The following is a 25,833-nucleotide window of genomic DNA, read 5'->3' as shown; positions in this document are numbered from 1 at the left end:
CGCATCCCCGCGGGTGCGGGCTCCGGGACCCCGGGACAGGGCCGGGGCGGGGGCCGGGGCAGCAGCTGCCGAGCAGGGGGGGTGGGCAGCAGAGCCGGCTGCTGCTCTCAGCGGTCCCTACACCTTTAAAAGTCTCCTCACGTTGGCGCGCTGATTATCCATTAACCTGATGCGAGCTCTCCCTTTCCTGGGGGTGGCGTCCGCGGCAGCTCCGCAATAAGAGCCGGCAGCAGGGCTGGCTGCCTCCCTCCCTCCTCTTCCCTACCCCCGCTCCCTCCTTATCAGCAATTCAGATTGCATGCAAATCTGCGGGCTTTCTTACAGGGGCAAGGCTGAGGACCGAGCGCTTCTCCCCGGCCGCGGCTCCGGGGGAGAGATATCTCCTCCTCCTCCTCCTCCTCTTGGGATTTTCTTCCTTCTCCCCTCCCCTGCACTCCCCTCCCCGCCTCCCTCCCTCTCTTTCTTTCCTCCTTTTCACCTCCTCGGAACAAAAGTAGCCCTTTTTCTCTGCGCCAGCCCTGCCTGCGAGTGGGGCCGCTTTGTCTACCCGCGCCGTCGGGGAGCCCCGGGAGCCGGGAGCGGGGCCGGGCCGAACCGCCGCGGCCGGCGGGCCATGGCGGGGCGAGCGCCGGGCGGCCGGGTGCTGCTACTGGCGCTACTGGGCTTACTGGGACTGGGAGGCAGCGGTGGTGGGGCGACCTGCCCCGAACGGGAGCTGGAGCGGAGGGAGGAGGAGGCCAACGTGGTGCTGACGGGGACGGTGGAGGAGATCATGAACGTGGACCCCGTCCACCACACCTACTCCTGCAAGGTAATTTGGGGGGGGTTTGGGGAAGGTGCGGGGCGGGTAGACAACCGCAGGAAAACTTTCAGCCCCCAACCAGGCGCTTTCTCGGGCGGGCGCATGTGGTTTTTATTGTACGCGCTGGAGCTTTGGTGTGTAATTATGTATTTTTAGACTGCGGAGTCTCTCCTCGCTCAGAGCTGCCCGCAGCTGTGGCGAGGGGAATCTCGCAAGGTTGCTTTTTATGGGCATTTCCCTCCTTTGCATCATGCGGAGCTGACTCCCAACTTTCTCCAGCTGGGTTTAGGCTGCTGGGGAAGGTGTTCGGAGCTTCTTAGCTCCCTGTTTACTTTAGCAGCATCTTGAGTTCTTTCTAGCTCAAGCTATTGTTTAACTACGAATCTGGCCTCTGGCTATGTTTTTTTCTTTCCTCCCCCCTAAGCTGAGAGACGGTAAAGTACTGAGCAACCTGAAATACCATCCGCCTGGTTGTCAGAAAACGTGCTGTATGGCTTAACCCTTCCCGGGGCAGGAATCTCACTTGTGAGGACATACTGCTGCATTGCTTTTTCCCTTTCTCCCCATCCTCTTTTCTGCTTCATCCTTAAAAAAATACTGCTGTTAGTGCTGAGCAAGGCCTGGGGTGATGTGCAAGCAGTGTGTGGTGGGAGAGGGAGGTTAACTTTATACCTCTGTTCTGGAGCATCTCTCAGCCCAATAAACTAGTTGAACAGTTTCTGTCTGTCCAGCTGGTGCCTGCTGCTTCACGCTTGCTCCCGTGGCTCTGCCCCTTGCGATGCTGCATGGTACAATCTGTACCCTGCTCTGGTAAATTAGATCACGGACCCTCTGGGCTAGTGCAGAGACCGTATGTTTGCAAAGCGTCTGACACATCCCGGGTGCTATGTAGAAAACTAATAAGCTGCTATGAGCAGGCGGTGTCCTGCGGCAGCTTGGGGCACATATGGCTGGATGGATGTGGGCCACCTCGGAAAGGAGGAGGTGGTCAAGTGTGGCTTAGTGACAAGGCAAAAGTGCCCATTTAGGAAACGAGTCTCTTTTCTCCTGCTGCGGACACGCAGCAAGGTGTCTGGCTAGTGTAAAATCCAGGCTTCATCTTGCTGCATCGGAGCAGGACTCTGGGCCAGTGCTGCTGTGATGAGAAACCTGCTTGCTCAGCAGCTCTGCCTTTGAAAGGGTGCAATCATGTCCGAGTAATAGGAGTAGCTCGGGAGGAACCTGGTCTGCAGGTGGTGCCTGTATTTGAAGCACAGTTTGCGTTGCTCAGCTTGGGAAGAGAATCTCGTACCTGCCTTTCCCTGAGCCATCCCCAAAAATGCTGCGGAGAAGACTTGTGCAGCTTCAGAGTTAACTGTGGGGTGTTGCTTCTGCTGAGTGCTGCTGTTGTAACAGCACCTGAATGCCTTCACATGCTCCCAAGATACCCTTCCAGTCCTGGAGTCCTGTAAAAGAAACTGAAAGGAGAAAAACCTCTCCTGCCTTGGATGGAAATGCCCATCCCATCTTATCTCACTGTGGCAGTGCTGCTGGCTCTCCCGGTCGTGCTGTGACATTGAGCAATTTCCTTAGAGCAGTGGTTCTTTGGTCCCGTTACCTACACATCACTCTTTTCTGTGTAATTTTAAATAGTGTGTTTGGAGGAAAAAAAGCTTTGAAATGGGGTTTGAGGTGTCTTAAGGACCTGAAAACAGATAAATCTCTCCTGTGACTTGGCAGGGTGTAGTGCTTGTGACTTGTAAATGTGAAGTTTTGCAGCAGCTGGTGCTTGTTTCCCTCTAAGATCTCTCCAAGTATTGAAATCGCTGTGGATTCTGCTGATGCTGGGTCGCAGGGTTAGACATACTCACATTTTGGGTTGGTGTGGTGGTTTCTTTATCGAGCACCTAGATTCTAAAAAGGCGCTTTGGGCATTAAACCTGACTTGTGGAGTTGGAATAAGCCCAAGTGCAGAAAGGATCTTATTAGTGAGAAATCCTGTGTCTGCTTCCTCGCTGTCCTGCTCCAGGAACCGTTCCTTAGGCCCTGGGGTTACCTCCAAATACCACAGTTATCTCTTGTCAGGTTGCTCTTTATCTGAAGAGGGAAGGCAAGGGCCAAGTGTGTGGTAGGAGTTCCCGAGAGCCCACACCCAAAATAGCGAGTATTATTGGTGCTGGGTGGTCTGCGAGGGAGCAGGCATGTGAATATCTGCGAGTGCCGCGCTAGTGCATTGTTCTTCTGGTTAAACTCTAAACCCTCCCAGGTGAAGCCTTTGATAGAGGAAGATAAGCACATTACAACTCAGGAAAAATGTGAAGTTAATGTTAGATAAACAGTCTTAAATAACTACCGGCCTCTTTTGCTACTGGAGGAGAGGAATAATAAGGAAGAGCAGGCTGACAGGATCCTCAAAATTGAAGCAGTTTGATGTGCCGCTTTCCGGAGGGGTTTGACATGGGAGTGGAGGTGCCTCTGTGCTCTTCCCAATCTTGCGGTGCCGCTGTACATCCCATTTACAGCCCATGTGTTGGCACCATCCCTTCCTGCTTTTGAGTCCCCTCATGTGCGTTATTTTGGTATGACCTGATATTTATGAAGAGAACTATTTATAGGGCAAGTACAGGTTCTATATGAGCTATAGGAAGTGTTGAAAGAGGATGTGGATCCTGTTCCAAACAATAGAGCCTGTATTTTGGGGGGTAAGGGCTGTTTTCCAGCCAGGGATGGGTGTGGAAGAGGTGGGTTTGGTGCTTTGCTGGTTCTGAGGAAAAGGGTTTCATCCAAGGAAAGGCACAGAGAGCGACAAGCAAGGGGAGAGGGACAATGTGCTGGGGAGGGAAGGATTTGGCTGGTGCCCTTTATCTTTAGGAACTGACCCTTTTTATAATACTTCTGTCCAGAATAACAGCTCCCTTCCCGAGGAAACTGCGCTCCAACATCTCATTTCTCCTTGCAAGACCAAGGCTGGCATTTCTCAAAGCATCTTCCTGGCAGGAATTTGCCTGTCCCTGTCCAGGTGGTCCCGTTCTCTGCGGTGGGATGGACCCCCATGGCATAGTGGAAAATCCTTTTACTTTCTGGTTTTGTGCTGCACTTAAAATATACCCTTGAAAGGACCTGCTTAAATAAAGTCTTCACTGTTCTTACTCTGCCTCCCCGTAGCTGCCAGGAGCCTTGTAAAATGGTCTTAATCCAGTGTTTTATGTGCTCGTTGGCAAAAGAGTGAGTCTGCTTTATGGAAAGGACTCTTGGAACTAGGTTCTGGACTAGTTTTTTCCTCTCTCTCTCAACCTTTTCTTCCCCCAAACCTTGATGATCCAGTGAGTCAGCAGTGACAAAGTCTTAATTGTGCGTGATGATGAATGGGATGCCCTACAGGTAATTGCCTGGTCTTCGGTGCCTTCACATCCATTCATTATAGAGGAGTAGGGTGGGGAGAAGGCTGGTGGACTCTGATGTTGCTTGTGAATGCTGTGGCCTGGCTCTGAGGTCTATGACTAGAACAGCCGTGCTAATTAACTCAAATTACCATCTGCTTCAGAAAGAGGGGGTAGACTTCAGCCTTTCTCCCCCCTTAGACCTGGCTGTGAAAATGCCACCTTTCAGCACAACCCTCAGGCTGTGCTCTCTGCCTGACTCCCATATTTTTATTAGTATTTTTTTTCCCCCCCTTTTGTCTCCTTTGTATTCCTAGTTCTTATTTTTTCACCCTGGTTTGCTTGTGCACCTCACAGCGCCTGCCCTGCGGGCTGGAGGAGGAGGAGGTGGGGCTGGAGGAAGGTGTCTTGACTTGACTACGGAGTAGAATCGCAACCACAGGGAGCCGCGCCGCTGCGAATCGCTGGAGAAACAGCTGGTCCTGGCTGGGGAAGCAGGAGGTTTGCGTTAGCTCAGGCTTGCGCTAAAGCCGGGCAAGCTGTGCCCCTTCACACCCTGCCTCCTCATCTCGCCGCGCTCGCAGGTGGCCCCGGGGTGGCTCTTGGAAGGGGCTTCCTCGGGTGGCACCGCCGGCACGTGGTGGAGCAGATGTCTCGGTGTCGATAGCGGGATTCCGGCGAGATCAGAAGGGGGGGAAGCCGCCTGTCGCAGCTCCCCGTCCCTGCCATCTGAAGCTCCCTCTGTTCGCTGGGTGGCTGCCATCTCTCTCAAGAAAAGAGCTCAGGCTGACAGGGCTGTGCACAACCAAGCGGTTGACGTTTCGAGCAGGCTTCTTCCAGGCTGTGGTTGTGGCTTTGGAGGCATTGCTTCCTCAGCATCTCTTCTTGGGCTTGGGGCTGTTTAGCCTGGAGAAAAGCTGAGCAGGGGGGTGTCCCCCCAGCCTGATCACTCCTGGCGCAGTGGGAATGGCCCAGGTGCCTTGTCCCAGCACCTCGTTGTCACAGGGAGTTTGGCTCGAGATCATGGTGGACCTCAAAGCCTTTTGATCAGGACTGAGAAACTGCTGAGCTCAGCCATGAAATTCTGGAGTTAGGGCTTCAAATAATTACACTATTAAAGATCATAAAACTTGCACACCCTCAGCATGTTTTAACCCTCTTATTTGAACTTTGCAGCGTCAGATCTTTGCGTGTGTCACAGGTTGGGGATATTTGGTGAAGAATAAGCATCTTGCTGTCTGAATGGTCTCAAAGAAGGGGAACGCAGTGCACCTGAAGGGCTGTGCAGGGCAGAGGCCAGCGACCTTCAGATAACTATAAAAATGGTTTACTCTAGAGTGGGATGGTATCTGCTCTGTGCTTTCCTCCTCAATTGCCACAAGTTCCCTTATGTCGAGCATTGAAGCTGTTGTGCAAACAACTGACTGCCACTTCAGCATCCACCAAGAGCCCTGTGCACATGAGCATCCTTTCTCGTGCTCTTACAGCCCGTACATGCGTGCCTGTTTCGGAGAAGGGATGGAGAGCCCCCTTATCTCTGAGCCACCCCCTTATCTCTGAGCTGCCCCCTCGCTGCCCATTTTCGGTGCTTGGCGCAGTGTGCTGGAGTGCTCTTGAGCCGGTGAAGAGGGCTGGGGAATGCAGGTGACAGGGCACTCGGGCTGGGAGGAGATGCTGGTGGTGCCAGGCCAGGGATGCCTGTGGTCACAGCGATACCCACGCGCTGCAGCAGCCACCCTTGCTCCCACTGCACCCTCAGGTGCCTCTCAGAGCCACTTCTATTCCATGCAACTCAATTTTGCATCACGTTTCCTCTGCCATGGAACCGCAGCAGTGGTCCCCTGACATGGGGACGTGTCTCTGCTGTCCTGTGTGCATAAAGATTCATTTTTAGGGCTGCTTCTTCCCTCCCGTGTGGGTGTTTCTTTTGGAGAGGGGTTGGCTTGGAGTTGTGTGCAGATCTGGCCTTTTTTGGGCAGGGGGTTGAGCCAGCAGTGAGGTTCAGGGAGTTTTCTCTAGAACCGCTGGCAGCGGGACGGGGGGAGCGGGACCAGCTCTTGTGGCCACGACTTATTTTTCTTCTTGAAGTTTGGATGAGTAAAGGGAAACGGGCTCCTCCTGCCAAATCCTCCATGTATCTTAGCAGATCCAGTCTGCTAACGCAAAGGTTTTCTTTAGACATTTATGGGAACATAGGTTGTCTTTGATATTTCTACATGCAATATTATCTGCTTTGTGTCTTGCCTTCCCAATGTGCTGGTGATTAGAGCCAAGAGATTCCCTTCTTCCATCCAGCCAGCCCACCTCCCTCCTCCTGCCCCAGTTCTAAGGCTCCTGTTCAGAGCATCCCCCATGGATGGACAGACATTTCTTTAGGTGTGCTGCCTTCCCTGGTTGGGGGTTTCCAGCCATTTAATGTTGCCTTCAAAGCTTTATGATTATTATTAAGTGTTTTCAAAGCTTTTTTTAATTTATTATTCGGAAGCGGTTTATTCTCCCCTGATCCATTTCACCACTGAGAATTTGTTGTGAGTCAGAACTGTACCAGCTGCAGTCTGTCACCTCAAATGATGCTGCTGGGGAGCGGAAGGGAGATTCCTCTGGTAGGGCTTGAAGTGTGTCCCCAACCCCATGGCCTGTATCTGCAGGTGATGGGGTCACAGCTCATGTACATGGCAAGGGAGTTGGATCTCACTTCTGTCCAAGAATCCAGTCCAAGAATGGATCTCCTGCTATCAGTTTGAATTCTTAGTAATGGGCAAGACCAGGTCAGTTCTGAATTTCTTTTTTAATAAATATTTGTCCTGGTTGAGTCTGTGCCAGCTTCCCCTGGCCAAGTGCAGTGTCCCTTGTTGGAGAGCAGCGTTCCCTGCCATAGCTGGTGTGTGGCAGCTGAAATGGCTGGTGTGGGCATAAAGGTTAGAACGGTATTAGGGAAAAAAGGTTGATTAGCTCATTTTCTGGCTTACTGGTCATTTGCAGTAGAGGCAAAACAGCAGCAGAGGCTTCTCCTTCTGTCAGGGAAGCTCTTGAGCAGCTGTCCTGGTCTGAGCTGTGCCATAGAGGCTCTGGGGATGTTATTTTTGCCTGAACAAAGGAAAGAAACACCCGTGTGTGCTGTAGTCTTTGCTGCCCACACATTTTGTGCTTTTGGAGGACTGGCTAACGAAATTAGCTCTGCTGGAAAGCTTCACCAGCCCGAACCGCCTCTGCACATCTTGTGACAACGTGATAAAAGTTAATGTGGCCAGAAAGTGCCAGTTGTTGGTGGCTGTGAAATGGTCTCACGTGCTCCTTCTCATTCCAGGTGAGAGTCTGGCGATACCTGAAAGGCAAAGACATCGTCACGCACGAGATCCTCTTGGATGGTGGGAACAAGGTGGTTATCGGTGGCTTCGGGGACCCGCTAATCTGCGACAACCAAGTCTCGACCGGGGACACGCGGATTTTCTTCGTCAACCCAGCCCCGCAGTACATGTGGCCGGCGCATCGCAACGAGCTGATGCTGAACTCCAGCCTGATGCGCATCACGCTGCGGAACCTGGAGGAGGTGGAGCACTGCGTGGAAGGTGAGGCTGGACCTGCCCGCTGGGCTTTTCCCGGGGTGTTCTTGGCTCGTAAATGATTGATGAGCAAACGATCCCGCCGGTGATGAGGCGGATCAGTCCGTCCTGATGATCTACACGTGGCTGGGGTAGGGTTGTGCTTATCACGGGAACAGTGCCTGGCATTGACCTTGCTGTCAAAGGCAGCACTTGCAGCCAAGGTACAGCCAAGCAAAGTTATTTGATGTCATTTTTTTGCTCAAGATTCGATGCAGCTTCTCAGTTCCCTCTGCAAATGTGGTTGGGAACATCCCCACTGCAAGTCTTGCAAGGTGCTTCCCAGGGAGTTTAGGCTCCTCACACCTGAGTTAGATTCTCGTGTAGGTTTAGAGCTGATGAGTTAACCCTGTGGTGAAGGTCTGTCCTTTGTGGTAGTCACCCCAGCTTCCTCTGTCTCAGAGCCTCCTTACTTGTGGACTTGTGCAGGGATCCAAGAAGCCAGCTGAGTGCTGCTTAGAGATAAAGCTTCTCCAAGGTGTAATGAAGTCAAGACCAAGTTGAGGAACTGAGTGATTTTGGGGGATGCGAGTTGTGTTTTTATATCATTGTGGGGAAGCCCTGTATCTGTTACACATTGATCTTGCTGGAGTCTTTGTGTCTGCTCCCAAAATCGCGCAAATGAGGAGGGTTGTGATGATGTGCTCATGGAGTATGTGTGCACCACAGTGATGCTCAGCTTGGGGACCACGGGACATGGTCTGTGGGACAATGTGAGGAGCGCTCACATGCCTGTGGCTGAGTTACTAATGCTGCTAGGGGTGTAAAAACAGTTCTGTGGGGAAAATCTGAGGGGTAAACAGCCTGTATGTGCTCTTTAATAGGGTCGGAGTCCTCCAGGTATGGATATGTGCCTCTGTGCAGAGCAGATTGGCAGAGAACTGATATTTCTTCTACTTGTTTTCCAACCACCTTGAAAACATCCTTCTGTAGTAACCCATTTTCTGGCTTTTCTCTTTCCCCTTTGTGCTTGTCCCATGTTCCAGCAAGAGCTCCGAGCTCATGGGGGAACGTGGTGCCCCAAACGCCGTTTGCTGGGGTCTGAGCGTGTCCTGAGAGCAGATGGGTAAACAAGGGAAGGAATGCGGGAATTCTGCACAGACAACAAATAAACTTGCAGATCAGCTCCCTCCTCCCTTTGGACGTGCAGAGCAGAGGCCATAACCCCTTTTTTTTCCCAACTGGGAATGCTGACGGGGTAAATGACCGAACTTTTGGTCTGAGAGGGAGCTGGTTCAGCAAAGTGGCTCACAAGAGGCCCCCGTCTCGAGTGGTTTTTGTAAGAGGGAGCAACACAGGAGGTTTTCTGCCTATATATTTGTTCTGTATTGCGCTTGACAGGTATGAGTCCTGCTCCATCCTTGCACCTAGTGGGGAGGGAGGGAGGAGCAAGCGTGTGTGTGCTTTTGTTAAACCTGAGCAAACACTGGAAAGGGTTCTGTCTTCACCTACTTGGCTGTGTTCTCTGGCACGCTCCTTTTGCACATGCTGGATGTGAAATGGGGTGCCTGAGCAAGGTGCTTCCCACTTGTGCTGAAGGCCCTTGTCCCTTAAGGCCCATAGGAGATGATGAGAGAATCGAGTTTTTTTCCTAATACTGTAGATTTAATGTAGTATTTATCATTGAGACCCATTTTTACTTTTTGCTGTTGTGCAAGGGACTTGAAAGTGCCAAAGCTGGGCATGTCTAAGTCTTTACTGTGTGCTTAAGTTGCAGATCCATGCGGTTATAGGTGGGTTTCTATTTCCTCCATTCTATGTTAACCTTTCTGGGACTCCCCTCTTCTCTGCAGATCACTTACTGCATAGCTTGCTTTCTTTATCTAATTAGTCCCCTCTCACTGGAGATGCTGGTGCCTCTGGTCCAGCACACTGGTCTGGGGAGATGGGGGCTGGAAAACAGCCTGCAGACAACTTTCTGTGTGCGTTGGACCCGATGGCTCTAAACTGGTGGAGACCTCTCCAGATTGCACTGCTGAGAAATGACAAAAAACCCAAGGCATCCTTGAGTTACTAATCGGTTAAAGAGTGTCGCTTGGGGGAGATGCAGTGATTCTTATTTTGGCATCCAACTGACTTGACAGCTCTTTCCCTTGCCTTGAGAAACCCACCTTGCTTTTCGTATCCGGTGGGCTCGCTTTTCTTCTTCCCACCTCTTGGAAGCCTGGTTGTTGCATGAGGAGTCTGTATGCTGGATGGTTTGCTGTAGAGCGCACGGAACAAATTGATCCTCAAACCCTCACCTTCCCTCAAGCTCTACCAAAGCTCAAGCCCCTCCTGAGGTCTGTGCGAGCCCCTTTTGGCTCCCCCAGCCTTGCTGGCTTCTGAGAACCAGCTCCTGCCACCCTGGGAACCATTTCTGAGTCTGAGAACTTAGCTCCAGGACTTGTTTCCCATCAGCTTCCCCACAGGAGGGTTCAAAGCAAAGCTGCCCAGAATGCTGCTCCTTGCTGCACTTTGAGTTTAAAAAACAAACTTCTGAGTGCTTTTGCAGAAAGAATTGGAAGAATGGTGGCAGCTGAGTGGAAAAACACGAATGTTTTGAGTATCTTCATCTCCTGTGGCTCCAGCTTGGAGAAATCCTAGACATCAAAATCTTTCCTGTGTAAGAGAGGAGTTCAGACAGGGGCATCTCTGTGAAACAGCTCAGGTTAGAGTGAAAACAGCGTGTTTTGATTGCACTTAATTGCAGCGAAAATGCTTTGGCCAGCTGTAGTCAAAATACAAGGCTTCAGTGAAGCTCTGCAAACTGGTTCAGCGCTGGGGGTGCCCGGAGGGAGGTGTTTTTTGGTGCAGAATGGGAGAGGAGCAGCTCTGGGACACAAGTTTGGACTGGCTGAGGCTTCTTGGGCAAAAAAAATGAGCCTTGTGGTATTTGTGCCTCGTCCTGCATGAAGAGGGATGGAGTTGGGGTGTCGCAGCGGCTCCATGCGATGCTTTCCTCTCCTTGATAACACCATCAAGCACGTTCTGCTGGAGTTCAACAGCTGACTAATCCCCGAGGGAGCTTTGGTCTGTGTGTGTGTCTCATATTTCACTTTGATCGCAACTGCACTTGAAGAAAATCAAGATTTCTGTGTGTGTGTGTGTATGGTGTGGGAGGGGCTGCGTGGTGACTCCACACTGAGCTGTCTGGGTGGAAGGAAGTTCAGATTAAACCTTTGTTTAGGGCTTTGGTTAATGAGAACCCGGAGCTCCTTTTAAACAGTGCCTTACTGTGGGGTGATTTGCATTGACGCTGGTGCAATTGCCCCAGTTGAGGCTGCTTTGGAGATGCGTGTGGACTTTGAACCTCCTGGGAAAAGCCGTGTATGTCGGATTTACAAGTACAGTGTGTAGTGAAGCCTGTAATGCTGAGTACAGAAAGCACACACCATTGTGACAGCAGGTCCTGCTGGTGGCCTGAGACCCTCGTCCTGGAGCAGTGTGTCCAACACGTCTTCAAGAAATTCCTGCTCTGTGCTTTAACCAGTGTGGTGTCACCTCAGCTTCTCGGGTGACATGGAAAATAGGACCCGTGAACCAAGTTGAGGGGTGGTTAAGCCTTTTGGTAAGGATGGATCTGCCTGTTTTGGGGGCTGCGGATGCTCCAGATGTGCAAAAATGCCACTTGGCTCTTATGGAAATTCTGATTCTCTGTGACGATCCTATTGTTCCCACAGAATTGCATCCAGCCCTGCAGCCTTGGTCCTCCCGTGTTCTCTCCCACGTCTACTTGGTAGCAGAACTGCTTTGAAAGCATCTCCCGCTAAGTTACACTGTCCATTCTGTTTTGTTTTCACTTTATTCTGTCCCTTCTTTCTTTTTTAGGTCTCTGCCTCCACAGAACTGAGACGTTTTGTTCTTGTAAACCAGCCCATGCAAAATTTGCCTTTCAGGCTCCTTGCAGAGGCTGTAAGGCGTGCACAGTGGGCTCCTCTCAGCAAGGAAATCGCTGGCACGGAGCTGTGTTAGGTGATTTTTTAGGGCTGTGGTCACTTCCCCTGCTCTGTTCTCTCTGCAGCCCTTCTCCACCCCTGCAGCTATTTCTTTTTCATCCATCCCTGGCGTTTCATTGTGCTTCAGAACAGGCGAGGGAGGGGGCTGGAAGAGGGTTAATGTGTGGGTTTCTTAAAGAAGGTTGTTTTTTATTCCTTCCCTCCTCTTCTTGGCTCTGTTTTACATTGCAGATAATGAGAACAGCATCAACACCTCCATCTCGGGAGGGTGAGAGTGTTACCCAGCAGCTGTAAGACGTAGTAAACTGGGAGAATCGAGCACCGAACACTCCCGAGGGTCCGTCTGTGGCTGCTGGGGCTGGAGCAGATGTCCCCTCGGGGAGAGCAGGGATGTAGTTGTCACTTTGGGGACAGATGGAGCCAGGTACTGGGGCTGATGCTGCAGAACCCAGCCTGGACCAGCGTTTGCAGGAGGCAGCATCACCACAAGCACAGGGGTCCTGTGATGGACCAAGCTTAAGGGTCTGTTTCCTCCCTCCCTTACTGGTAGTAATGCAAAACATCCCATGGGTTTTATGGCAGGAGCTGAGAGAGTCGATTTGTTTAGCGAATTCCGAAGGAATTTTAATCTGGTGTGGGAGGCTACTGGTCTGGGAAGGCTCCTTTGGCCCTGCTTCCCGCTCTGGCACATCCTGCTGCATTTCTCCGTGGGATGGGCTGGGGTTCCTTGCTCAGCAGCACAGGTGGCGAATCTCTTGGTGGTGCAGTAATGACAAGTGCTGGGCCCTGGCCATGTGCTCTTGGTTCTGCTTTTCCTTTGTTTGCTGCTCTAATAACTCGGGGGAGGACGGTGGTTTGCTGTCTGCTGTGCTGCAGAAGGGAGCAGCTGCTGGAGGCTCTGGCAGGCTCTGCACATCCTTCTGCCCTGTGTTTTCCAGTTGTACTGGTTAGTGCTGGTCTGAGGCTGGGTGGGAGGGTTTGGGTTGAAGGGACCTTCCCAGCTCCCCCAGTGCCACCCCTGCCTTGAGCAGGGACATCTTCACCAGCTCAGGTTGCTCAGAGTCCTGTCCAGCCTGACCTGGGATGTCTCTAGGGATGGTTCATCCACCATATCTCTGGGCAACCTGTTCCCATATTTTACCACCCTCGTTGTAAAAAATTTCCTCCTTGTGTCTAACCTAGTGCATCTCCTCCTGGCTGGTGGGGGTGCACAGGGAAGCTGCATTCTCCCCGTTTTATCCTTTATGTGCAGATGTGGATAGAATGATGGAGAAGGGACATGAGAGTGGAAAAGATACTGTGAGTTCCCACAGGGGACCAGTCTGAAACATTCCCCTGTCCCTGCAGCCTCCTTTCAATGCCTCCCGCTGCAGGATGCTCGCACAGCACCAGCCTGGCTCTGGGGACGTAGTGAGAGCCGTGTTGCGGTGCTCCCAGGTGGGGGTTGCTGCAGAGAGCTGCTCTGTGGGCTTGGGAAGCCTTTGGTGCTGTTGCAGGGAGGAAATCCCACTGCGGGGGCTGCTGCTCCCCCGGGGCAGCGGGGAGCAATGTTTCCTCCTGGCAGGCATCGCTGTTCCTGTTGACAAGGCTGGCTCTGAATCTTTCCCTCTGAGCATCTCCTAAAGTGAACGTCTGCAGATTTGGGATTCGGGCATCTCCTCCATCCTCTTTGCATCCTGTGGCTCTGCAGAGCTGTTGTTGTGACTCCTCAATAACCTGTTGCAAAGCAGGACTTGGGTGCAGCTTTCCTGTCCCATTGCCTCTCCCTGACATCCCCTGCCCTGCAGCCAGCGTGTAAAACAAGGGGTTGTGAGCATCCCCCCCTCCTCCAGCTGGGCGAGAGTTTGGGAGCCTGAACAACACCTGGGCACACGCTGCTTTAGCTCCTGTGCCGGAGATCAGAGAGGATTTGCAGACAGCCTGTGCTGTGTGAGCCTTAACACACCGACTATTGCTCTTGGTCACAGTGTCACCAGGCCACAAATCTGGAATAAAAGGTGTTGCTGCAGTATAACTGCTTCTCTCCAAACCTCCCCTACCGCCTCTTTCCCTGTCTGCTCCGTATCGCTTTGTTCAGCATCGAACATGGGAGGGAGCAGTTGACCCTGTCACACTTCGTGGGCTGGAAGTGTAAATTAAATATACAGGCGTGGCTGCTTGCAGAATGCAGCCAGGCAGCCCCAGGTATCAATCTAGATCATTTTCATGCTGTAACCAATTTGTGGCCACCTAGGACTGAGTGGCTCTGCCTTTCTGGCAGGGGCAGAACTCGACTCTCTGTTTTTGTTTGCAAAATTGCTGGTTCCTGCTGCTCGAGGCAGGTGATGCTCTCCCTTTGCTCAAGGCTCATGCTGCTTGTCTCGAATTCTTTCTGGTGAGAGCTGTTGCATGTGGGTGCACAGGTCAGGCCAGGTATCCGTAGTAGTGGCCCAGAGAGGTGGTGGGTGCCCCATCCCTGGAGACATCCCGGGCCAGGCTGGATGGGGCTCTGAGCAACCTGAGCTGGTGAAGATGTCCCTGCTCATGGCAGGGGTGGCACTGGGGGAGCTGAGAAGGTCCTTCCAACCCAAACTGTTCTATGATTCTATGATCCACAGAAGCTGTCCCAGCAGAAGGGGTGCAAGATAAACAGCTCAGGACTCACCTGGTTCCCAAACAGAGCCCAGGATCTGGGCTTTGCTGGTGGGAAGGGCAGAAGTGACCTGTCCCAGCTTTGGGCTGCCTGAAACTGCAGTGTGATGATGGGCAGCATGGGGACGACGGGCAGCACCAGCCTTTGGCTGTCATCCCCGCAGGACTCTGCCCGGCAGAGGTGCCGGGCGCCTGCCAGCGTTGCTGACACCCGCCCGGGCTTGTTCAGCGCTTAATCCTTACCCGGGAGTGGGACTTGGGTCTGTTTATCTTATTAAACCCTCAGCACAGATCCTGCATTCCTCTGGGATGACTTCCAGGAGCAGGAGAGCTCTTTGATGTGCTGTGTGGCCCCGCACCCCAGCACTGGATGGACCCTCCTCTCCCCGCTGGGCTGTGGGTTGGCGGAGGTGGATGGTGCTCTGCAAGCTGCTTCCTCCCTACAAAAGTCATTCTAGCAGCGCCTTTTTCTTTTTTGCCTTGAAAAACCGCTTCTCTTCCCACATTTTCAGCTGCCTGGAATAATTTTCTTTGATTAGCAAAGGAAATGGGACTCTAGTGCTTTCAATAATTCATACCCGATCTGGCTAATTTCAGCCTGGCTGCAGCACGGACTGCAAAGTGAATAAGGATGTGTAAGGTTTTGAACCACATTTTCTTATTCCCTTCTAAATTCTATTTCCTTGGCTCATCCTCTGTCCAGTCCTATTCCAACAGGATTCCCACCCAGCATCTCACCCACTTTCTCTTGCTTGATTGCTCTATAAATGGCATCCACCACCTTTGCAGCTGAGACCTTGAGCTGACCAATACCTCTGTATGAATTCTCATGCCCTGACCAGATCCCAGCCTTATTAATTCCTATTAATAGGACTTCCTATTATTCTTCCAGTATCTCACCATGGGCTGCTTTTTCAGGAGAAGGAAAGCAGGTTAAAATGATTCTGCTGCCCCTCTCCAGATCCAGAAAACCAACTTTAACGTCTTCCATGACCGACTGCCTCTTCCTATCCCATTTTTTTTCCTCTGAGCAGTAGTGTATGTTGGGAGAGAACTGCACGCTCCCAGAGGATGTTGTGTCATCCTGATGGACTGTAAGTGCATCTTCCGTCTAATATTAGCCCACTGTGCTCCCTCTGTGTTGCAGGGATGCTAATTAGCTTAAGTGAACTGGAGGACTGGCTGTGCCTCAGCGTCTTTGATTTGTGGGTGATACTCAATTAAAACAAGGGGAACAGGAGAAAGGCCAAGGGAGCTTTTGCTGACGTCTGCGCTTCTAGGTGTCTGGTCTCTTTGGGTTTTTAGTCCTCTGTTGTGTGTTTCAGGTGAGCAGGGACAGAGCAGCATGGAGACAGGCTTGAAAATCCCTTCAGACGTGCAGGGTTGGAATTGGTCTCGTCCAAACTGCTCCTCCTGGGGAGAGAAGGAAGTTCAGAGGCTCAGAATTTGATGGAGAACAGCGTGGTTGCCTTTCCTTCAAGGGCTTTAAAGCAGCTTTCCCATATTAACAAGCCATTTAACTCCCCCAGGTGCTGTCTGCATTTCTGTAGACTGGGACAGGTGTGGTAAGTGAATGGCAATATGGTCCCAGTTTACCCTGTGAGCAGGCAGGGAATGGGAGTGCTGCACGCTTGGTGCTGGGGTGATCTGCCAAAAATGCTCTTGGATGTTACACCTTGGCTTGTTCTTTTCTCTGCCTGTATAAAATCCCAGCATCCCTGCTGATCTGGAGGAGTAAGCAGATAGGAGAGGCATTGAAATTGGAATTCCTCAGCTTTTTAGCTAAAGACAGCATGGTTGGAGCCAGTTCCCGTCTTCCTTCTAGCGTAAGTGCCACAAATGCAGCTTATCTGTTCCTTTGAGATACAGCAGCTCAACCAGAGCTCCCCTTTCCCTTTTCTCCCTGTCTTCAGAGCAGGCTTTGCACCTCTGCAGCAAGCGGACCAGTTTCAATACAGAACACTTCCAGGGTAAGAAGGTGCAAGTAGCATAAATAGGCAGCATAATATGGTGGGACCAGGTCTAAGCTGGGAATTCTGGTAGAAGCAAGTGTTGTGTTTGTGCTGTGTGGTGTTGAGCTGAAGCCCCCATCTAAAGCTGAATGAATGTTCTGAAAATGAGGTTTTAAGCTTCTTCCCAGCCTCTCGTGCTGTGTCAGTGTTTGTTGCAGGTGGAGGATTCTGCCCAAAGCCTCAAACCTGGCTGGGTGCATCTTCACTCCTACCAGAACAGAACCTGCCAGATGCTCAGCTTTGGTAACCAAAGAGTTGAGTAAGTTGTGGCCTTTCAGCACTTGCAGCACTCCTGAACCCCCAAACTGCAGAGGAGAAGTCACCGGAGGGAAGGGAGGAGGAAAATCAACCAATACATAGCTTGCCAGCTCTCATTCAGCTGCCAAATAGTGATTGTCTTGGCTCCGAAGCTGTTCTCCTAGGCCAAGAAGGCACCATATCTCACTCTGTTTCTGGGAAAAAAAACAATGCTCTGGGGACTTAGGTCAGCTCAGGCCTTTAAGTACTTCTGTCAAATCAAGAAATAGCTACATTACAAAGGATGCATCAGTCCCAAAGAAGCAGTGGTGAGGGTGTAAAACTGATGTGAGTGAATCCTCTGGCTGCATAAGGCAAGCTGGATCCTGGCTTCCCACCTGGGACAACACAGCCCCAAAGGGATATTCCTGATTTTCATGGCTTGGGAAGCAGCTGGCAGTGATGGGTATGGACACAGAAATCTGAATTGGTGTTTCCAGCTGGGTGTTCTCTGTTAACGTGGTGGATTCCTGCAGGTACCAAACAAGAACCCTCCGGGGAGGAGGTTAGAGCCATTTGTAGGGTTTTTCCGTCCCGGACACCGTTTCCCTGTCCCTCTGTGCCACCAGCCCAGCAGAGAGGTGCTTTCCTGGGCTTGTCCGGGCGCTGCGTGCTGGCGGTACCGACCTTCCCGCTCGCACCTTTCTGCCGATAAACCTTAATCCGCTCCTGTGCTGACGGGCAGCGGCCGGGCGGGCGGCCAGGGACAGCATTCCAGGCATAGCTCCGGCAGGTAGGCTGGCAGGAGGAGCCCTGCCCGGCGGGGTCTGCGGAACGGGGCGCCATGGGGAGCACGGTGTCCCCAGCCTTGAGAACAGGAGGCTGAGGGGAGACCTCGCTCTCTACAAGGACCCAAGGGGAGGCTGGAGCCAGGGGGGTCAGTCTCTTCTCCCAAGGAACAAGCAATAGGATAAGAGGAAACAGCATCAAGTTGCGCCAGGGGAGGTTGAGGTTGGATCTTAGGAATAATTTCTTCCCCAAAGGGCGTTGGAACAGGCTGCCCAGGGCAGTGGTGGAGTCACCATCCCTGGAGGGGTTGAACAGACAGAGATGAGGTTCTCAGGGACGTGGGGCAGTGCCGGGGTGGGTTATGGTTGGACTCGATGATCTCGAGGGTCTTTTCCAACCAAAATGATTCGATGATTCTCTGTTCCCTGTGATGCTAAGCAATGCCACCTTTCTCTGGCTGGCTGTCCTGGTAGAAGAGGACACATGCTGACTTTTAGATGCTAGGACGTGATTGCCAGAGAATATTCAGTGCCTGGAATTCCTTCAGGCTGGATCCTTTTTCTACCCCTGATCTCATTCTGTTGCCAGCTGAAAGCTTCGCTAATGAATAGGGTTATGGGGTCAGAATTGAGTTATTTTCCGCAGTTATTACCCGAGCAAATCCTCTCTGCTGGGCTGTAGAAACCATTCGTGTGGCTTGGGGTTGGCGAGAGCTTGGCCTGGGGTGGGCTGTAGCTTCATTTGGGACCGTTGTGCTCTTGGGGAGTCAGCCTTTGACAAAACAGATTCTTCATCTGTTTTATTTGTCCATCTCCTGCTTACAATCAGTTTCTCTCTCAGCTTTCCTTGTTACACTGGGCTGTCTGTTTATGTAGCGATAAAATCCCCAGGCAAATTGTTTTAACTGATGCTGTTTATCTAAGAGATAAACTAGGATCAGTGGAAGCTCCTGGCAGTTGCATGGGGAAACTCTGTCACGAGGAGCCATTCGAGCTCCGTCTAGGTGAGCGCTCCTGCTTTTTTGAGCGTGGTTGCTGCCTTAATCTTGTCCCAGGCTAAGCACAAAGGGGCACAAGGACCTAAATTTGCAGGAGTTTCTTGCTACCTGTGCCTCATGGCTGAAATACCAGTACAACTGAGGGATGCAGGGATTCGGGAGCGAGGGGTTTGTTTGCAGTGCTGTAACCCCAGTCCCCCCAGTGCTCCTTACTGGGAGGAGGCTGCAGGCTGCATGCGTGCGCACGCTCGGCCGCTCGCTGTTTGGCGTGCGGCTTCCTCAGCGCAAGGCTGGGCAAGTCCCTGTGCTGCAAAAACTTGCTTGAGGAGCTGCTGCTCTTTCTCCAGTCCCATGCGGATTTTGGGGTGAGTGCTTGCTTGGCTGTGGGGTCCATGGGTAGCGCTCTGGCCCCCCCAGGGTACCTCTCCCTGCTCTGCTCCATGCTGCAGGTCGGGAGGAAGGAGGATGCAAGAGCATCCCGGTGAGTCCCGTTTGAGCCTGTGTCCTGCCTTGTGGTCACAGTGCGTGGACAATGCTGTGAGAACAGTCTCTCTCCATTCCCGCATCTCATGGACCTTTGGCAAGACAAACAGATGAGGTTGAATCTCTTCTTTTAATCCCTTTGCAGTGCGCAGAAAGGACAAATCTTTGTCGCACTGATTTGCTAGTGGCGAGCTGGAAGGCTCAGGGTGCTCTGCATTGCTCTGCATCCCAGCTGCAAGGCTTTGGCTTGAGGACCCTGAAGTGCATGCAACAATACAACTCCTTCTCCAGCATTTTTTCCCCCTGTCCCTGCCCAAATCCCCTCTCGTGGCGTGCGTGTGCTCTGTTTGCGTAACCTGTTCTGGCATGTGCCCTGGTCAGGTGGATTATGTGCGGCAGGGCTCTGCCAGCCTGGAATGCCAGCTATGCCTCCCCTGGGAGCCCCTGGATGCTCAGAGTGCGCTTCCAGGAGCTTTCCTGCAGCGCTGGTGCCTCTCAGAGAGAATTTGGGCAATGCCAGAGCTTGTCGGAGGACGCAAGAGGGGAATTCTAGGGAGGCTGGGCTGGGGAAGGGCAAACTGGTGTAAACTGGGTCTGGTGGTTTGGGTGTGAAGGTGCTGGAAAGCATCTGGTATCCCTGCCTGGCCAGGGGCTGCTTGTGTGGACTTGTTTGGGTGCTGTGAGGCTGGGAGCTGTTCTTCTCCCTCCACAGGAGGTGTGGGGAGCTGGTATGGCTGGGGAAACAGAGCTCATAGAATCACACAATAGTTTGGGTTGAAGGGACCTTCCCACCTCCCCCAGTGCCGCCCCTGCCATGACAGGGACATCTTCACCAGCTCAGGTTGCTCAGAGCCCCGTCCAGCCTGGCCTGGGATGTCTCCAGGGATGGTTCATCCACCACCTCTCTGGCCAACCTGGGCCAGGCTCTCACCACTCTCATTGTGAAAGTATGGGGCTCTCACTTCTCCAGCTTAACAGTTCGCGCCTGAAGAGCACAAGTGCGATGTCCTGTGCGCACACGCTTCCCGCAGAGTTCCCCTTCCTTCCTGCATCAGAAAGGTTTTAATCTCTCAATGGAGAGAGAACTGCTGGTTATTTTCCACTGACACCCAGGCGGGCTTGTGCCAGGCACAGCGCTGCGCTGTTCTCCGCAGGAAGCGAAGGGTGAAACTTCTAATCCTGTAGGGAAGGGGAAAAAAAAGGCAATTTTCCATTTGAGGCGATGCTGAACCACTCAGCAAATCCATGTTGTTTCAGTGCCTGCCCCAGAGCAAGCGGGTTCCTGGCTCCTGTGTGGTACCAGGGGTGTCGTGGGCAGGAGGGAGCTAATTCCTGCCATGTTCTCATAGGCAGCACAGTTATTCTTAGAGGGCTGGGCAAATCCTACAATATTATCAGGGTTCCTGCAGCCTTGTTGCCAGGGTTTGTCAGCAAGCCCTGGGGACGCAGATGTATATTTAGCTCTCGGAATAAACCCTGTTTTGCTTGGTGGAATAGTAGGGATGGAGAGAGTTTCCTTGAAGGATGCTGAAGGAGTACCCCATGGCCCTAGAGGTACTTCCCCCAGAATTCTGATTTTATGAGAAGAGTTTATAGAATCTTAAAATACTTTGGGTTGGAAGGGACCTTAAAAGCTCATCCAGTCGAACCCCTGCCATGAGCAGGGACAACTTCACCAGCTTAGATTGCTCAGAGCCCTTCAAAAGCAGAATTATTCACCTATTTGACCAGGTCTCCTGCTTGTTGGCTGGGGCTCTGCTCCACTGCTTGGACCCAGTCTTTCAGGCTGGGTGGTTCACGTGCTCACCTTTACCTCCGGACTGTGCTGTCACTCAAGGCAGAAGAATTGCAAGGTCCAAGTCAGCTGGCAATGTTGTTAAAACTTCCTTTTCCACTAGTTTTATGTGTTTTAATTGCTGCGTAGATGTGGTGGTTGCACCTTAAATAGCAGAGGTGGCACTGCCAGACTGCAAATGAGTCACTGGTTATCCCTTTCTTACCTCCCTGCTGCCTTAAGCTGAGCTTTGCAGCAGCAAAGCCCCATGTACTGGGCTCGGTGTTGAGCTCTGGGGCTCTTTTCGGGGGGAAGAGGATGGGGAGAGGAAGCAGGGAGGGGGTGACTGTGGGTCTGCTGGAGTTAGGAAGAAAAGCAGCTTTGTGAAGCTGCGCTGTCAGCCCAGTGAACTCCTGGTTGCAGCGTGGCGGTCGTGCAAACACCTTCCTCGCCTTGCTCTGCTGCCTGGGAGCGTGTCGTGGTCCGGGCTGCTGGAAGATGGAGCCAAACTGGTTAAACTTCTCAATGCTCTGCCTGCAAAGATGGCGAAAAGCAGGGAAATGGCTACAAAAGTGTGGTGGAAACTGCTGATGTACTTGAAAGCAGTTGCTCACCTCTCCCCTCTGATGCTGCACCTCTAGATCGAGCAGGCACGGCTCTTTTGGTCTGTGCCGCTCTGGCGTTGATTCCGCTTTCCAGGACTGAAACCCATGTTGCTACCGTTTTTCAGATAAGGTTTTTCAACCTGTTTACTTCTGTGTGCTGCCCGTTGTGCCGACCGTGCGAATGATGAGCTGGAGAACGTCCAGCTGCAGGTACCCAGCAAAGGCTCTTGTTCTCCGGGCAGGCTGAGATAAGGCTGCGGGGAAGCCGGTTTGTGCAGAACACGCACACGCTGAGCATGCGTGCAGGGAGCAGCTCTGTCAGGGTGGCTTTTCCCGGAGCCCTAATGCTGTTTTTGGGCAGTTTGTACCACCCGGTGCGACGTCCGCAAAAGGCAGTGGAAAACAGCTGCCGTTTGGTTATTCCCTGGACCACATGCAGGCTGCCTTCCGTGGAAATGGAATTCTTTCCCGCTTTATCTACCGGATATATCCCGTTGCGAAGTTTGTTTGGTGTTTTTATCTCCTGTAGTCCATCTTTTGTTTTGAAGCCGCTCAGTGGAACATCAAAGGCTGGATTTTTCCCACCCGCTTATTTTGGGGAAGTACGCGGCTGGTTGAGCAAGAGATTCCATCAGAGCAAGGGCCCACTTCACTTCTACCTGTCCTGAGGGGTCCTGAGCAATAACCCCACCAGCATTAAAGGTATTGACAGAGTCCTGGACAAACCTCCAAACCTGGGGATGCGAGAGGGATGCTCCCACCTCCAGAAGTGGCTCTAGTAAGTAGAAAGCAAGCACATCTGGGTTTATACCCCATATCAGAGGGATCTGATGTTTTCACTGATTTGTGCAAAGATAAGAAACTGATGAGAAACTCTTGGTCCCTCTGCACGGACAGACAGACCCACGGCAGTGCAGGAAGCGCCGTCCTCTGCAGCAGAGACCTTTCAAATCTGCACGCACGGGGTCAGACCTCTGCGGTGGGGGAGGAAAAACCCCTGCTGGAAAGCGGAGCAAAAGGCACAGAATATGTGCGAAGGAGCCAGCCAGCCACCAGACCCTGCTAGGAAAAACCAGCAGCCCCAGAACAGCGCTGTCTCTTATCGTGACAGATGCAATGGCCAGAGGGTCCCTGGGGGCTGCGGGCTCACTGGCTGGGTTCACAGGGCAGGAGCTCCAGCCCACACGGCTGTTTCCCTTCATCCTCCCCCCAGGGGACTGAGATCCGGGGCAGCGCTTCAGCAAAGGGTTCCCACGCTTCGGCTGGACGTCCAGCATCCTTGCTCTGGGGAGGAAAAAAGCGCTTATCACACATTTCTCTTCCTGCAGAGACTGTAACGCAGCACAGGCAGCTCCCTTTGAGCACATGAGAACCCAGCGCTGCACAACAGTGGGTGCACACAAGGAAGACATTTTTTACAGCAAAGAAGGCAAAATGTTGGCCCAGGTTGGCCAGAGAGGTGGTGGATGAACCATCCCTGGAGACATCCCAGGCCAGGCTGGACGGGGCTCTGAGCAACCTGAGCTGGTGAAGATGTCCCTGCTCATGGCAGGGGTGGCACTGGGGGAGCTGGGAAGGTCCCTTCAACCCAAACCATTCCATGATGTCGCGTTGAGTTCTGAGCAGATACACGTGATGCAGAAGGCAACACTGCACACCCTGTGCTCCCACCAGCAGGACCGTTCCCAGTTGTACCCTGAGCAGAGGATGCTCCCAGCTTTTGCAAGGTCGTATATCAGCATCCACGCACCCTGGAGTCACAGCCAGCTTCTCCCACCCCTCCTGCCCTGCTCCCTTTTGGCTCCATGGCATTTAAATGATGCACAATGGGACGCTGCTGAAAACATCGCTCACAGCCTCGAGGGAGGCTGCACCTCCACAAGGCCTTTGCGAAGTCTAGAAAAGACTCCCTAGGGCAAAGAAAGTGCAAGTCCAGCTGGCTAGGAGTCTGACGGAGAGCTGTCTGGGAGGAATTATCAGTCTAGAAAAACAATTCCAGCCTGGGTTTCTTCAGCTTCCCTCCTGCTTCGGTGCCTGGGAACTGGGTCCCAGCCAGCAGCGCTGAGCTCAGCGGGCAGGGGTTCTCATGAGGCAGAGAAGGACGAAGTAGATCAGCTGGTGTCAGGAGGAGTCTTGGGATGAAGGCAGAATTTAGGAGCAGTTCAGCTGAGATGCCCCCCCTAGCTTGAATCCAAGGCAGAGATGCTCCCAGGCAACCAAAGTTCCATCCACTAACAAATCTCCAAGCTGTTTCTACCTACCATCGGCTTCACTTTCACCCGCAAATGGAAGGATTGTGTTCTGTCCAAGCCAATTTGCCCCTGCTGCTACAAAACCCTGTTGAAAAGAGACAGATTCCTCGTGCTTTGCCCCAAAGAGCACCCAACATCTGCACATCCGCCGTTCCAACACGAGCACAGCAGCGAGTGCTGCAGCACAACCAGGCACCAAGACAAGGGCTGTTGCTCTCCCCTTTGAGCAAGCAACGTTTTACCCTGGAGAAAGCAGAAATCGCTTCTGCGGTTTTTACCAAATAAAGCCCAGAACAGGCTGCCCAGGGCAGTGGTGGAGTCACCATCCCCTGAGGGGTCAAACAGATGCAGAGATGAAGTTCTCAGGGACATGGGGTAGTGCCAAGGGTGGGTTAATGGTTGGACTCGATGATCTTGAGGGGCTTTTCCAACCAAAAGGATTCTATGATTATATCTGAGGGTACACGTATGTCCCCTTCTGACTCCAGCATGCATGATCAGCAGCCCCAGAGCAGTTTTTGGGGCTGGGAATTTGCACTGTCTCGTAAACCTCATCCTCACTGCCTCGCTCCCCCTGAGCGACAGATGAGGACAGAGTTGAAAGGAGCTGGCGCTTGCTTGAAGCTTTGCCTCAGATTAAAGGCTTTCCCTTCACAGTAAATCTTGCACGTCTCGCATCTTAACGTGTTACATTCTTCGCCCTGGAATGTATGATAAATGATCCCTGGTTTACAGGAATCACGTCTGCGTACGGCGTGGGAGATTTGGGTGTCACACTGCGTGCTGCTCCTAACTGGGGTGGGAACCCATTGGCTTCGCTACGTGGGCGTTTTGGTCAATGGGATGAGCAAAGACCCAGCTGAGGAAGCTGCGTGGTGAGGCTGTGGGGTCTGCACAGCTCTTAATACCCATGAGGGACAGATAATCGGCTCTGCCGGCTCGTTTGAACCGCATCTGAACTTGCGTGTGCATTTTGGGGGTTCGGTGGTTGTTCCAAACCAATCCTAGTGCTGCCTCTGCAGCTGCAGCTAATGGCAGTTTAGCACTGGTTAACAGCCTTGCAGTTCAGACAGATGGTCTGACTACGCTATGGGGGTGTCAAAATACAGGAATAATTGTTTATAGGCAGAAAGCTGCCTACGTGGCAATCAACATCCAAAACTGGTTGGAATTTGCTCAAAAGGAGCCCGTGGCCTCAATCAATAAAGGGTGTGTGCAGCGGGCCCTCTCACCTTAAAGTCAGAGCAGCTTAAAGACAAGAGGATTTTGGGGCTGGACTGGGGAAAGGTGTCACCTGGAGTCATGGGACAAGTAGTGTGACCTGGCCAGGCTGGTGGGTGCTGTCCCAGGACAACACTCCTGGGAAACAAGTGCTTAGAGGGCAAGATGCTTTATCATTTCTTCTGCCCTGCTAAAGGCATGATGGAGCATGGATCCCTGCTTCACGGTGTGGATTTTGGGGTTGCCCTATGCAGGGCGAGGAGCTGGACTCCATGGTCCTTGTGGGTCCCTTTGGACCCCTGTGCCACGGGGAGGGTCCCAGGCTGGTGGCAGGTGAAGAGCAGAGGTGGCCGCGGGATCGCGGTCCCCCCGCCTTGGCGCGGAGGAGCGGGGCACATTCCTCTGCCCTGACTTCAAAGCTTGTTGCTGCATATACAGAGCCCAGCAGCCTTGGCAACCCTCGCTGGCGGGAGCCTTGGCAGCAGCTGTTTTGCTGCTGTTCCCCGGCTCTGCCGGGTTCTCGCTGCCCTTTTGGCCTCACGGCTTTGGGAGGGATGCCCAGGAGCCTGGGTATGTGCGGTGGGTATGTGGCTTCGCTTTCCCCTTCCCTGCTGCTCCCAAACCCCTGCCAGGCGGTTTATATCGGTGTTTTTTTCTACCTATTCTCTGTACTGTCCACCGTGCTGATCATAAAGGGAATTTTAGAGCACCTCAAACCTGCATTTCAGTCTCAGCATCCCCTTGGATGGGTATCTCATTCACCAAGGAGGAAAAGCTGCAAGAATGGCACCTCAGCTTAGGACCTGGTGTTAAAATGGAGTGAAAGGCTCAATCCATCTACCAGCCTCATTGTAAGAGATTTCTTCCTCATATTAAGCCTGAATCTCCTCTCCTTTAGTTTATATTCTGCATAGCCAGGAGCAGGGCAGAGCAGAGTTCACTCTGGTCTGACCAACTGGTTTTGCTTTGTATTTTGTTGGTTTGGTCTTGTTCGGGTCTTTTTGCATGTGCCGTCCTCTCCCACGTGGATTCTGGATTATTCATCACTAGGTAAGAACAGCGTTTCTCTCCTTTCTTGGCCTGAAAGCGGGGCAGGGGAGGCTGGGGACGCCTTTGGTCTTGACACACAAG

The 25,833-nt window shown here is 52.5% G+C and overlaps 1 protein-coding gene across 1 annotated transcript in view; it reads left to right on the top strand.

Moving 5' to 3' along the window:
* The first annotated feature begins 241 nt into the window (after nt 1-241).
* AGRN (agrin) overlaps nt 242-25,833 on the top strand; it is a 94,824-nt gene continuing 69,232 nt past the window's right edge. Inside the window, exons 1-2 of the mRNA XM_065855059.2 lie at nt 242-811; nt 7,469-7,730. Coding sequence (XP_065711131.2) covers nt 299-811; nt 7,469-7,730 — 775 coding nt within the window. The 5' untranslated portion in view covers nt 242-298. The remainder of the gene's footprint in view (nt 812-7,468; nt 7,731-25,833) is intronic.

Source organism: Patagioenas fasciata, chromosome 23 (assembly GCF_037038585.1).
Source record: "Patagioenas fasciata isolate bPatFas1 chromosome 23, bPatFas1.hap1, whole genome shotgun sequence".
NCBI classification, from domain to species: domain Eukaryota; kingdom Metazoa; phylum Chordata; class Aves; order Columbiformes; family Columbidae; genus Patagioenas; species Patagioenas fasciata.
Note: the sequence above shows the minus strand (reverse complement) of the source record. Positions and strands in the feature narration are given on the sequence as shown.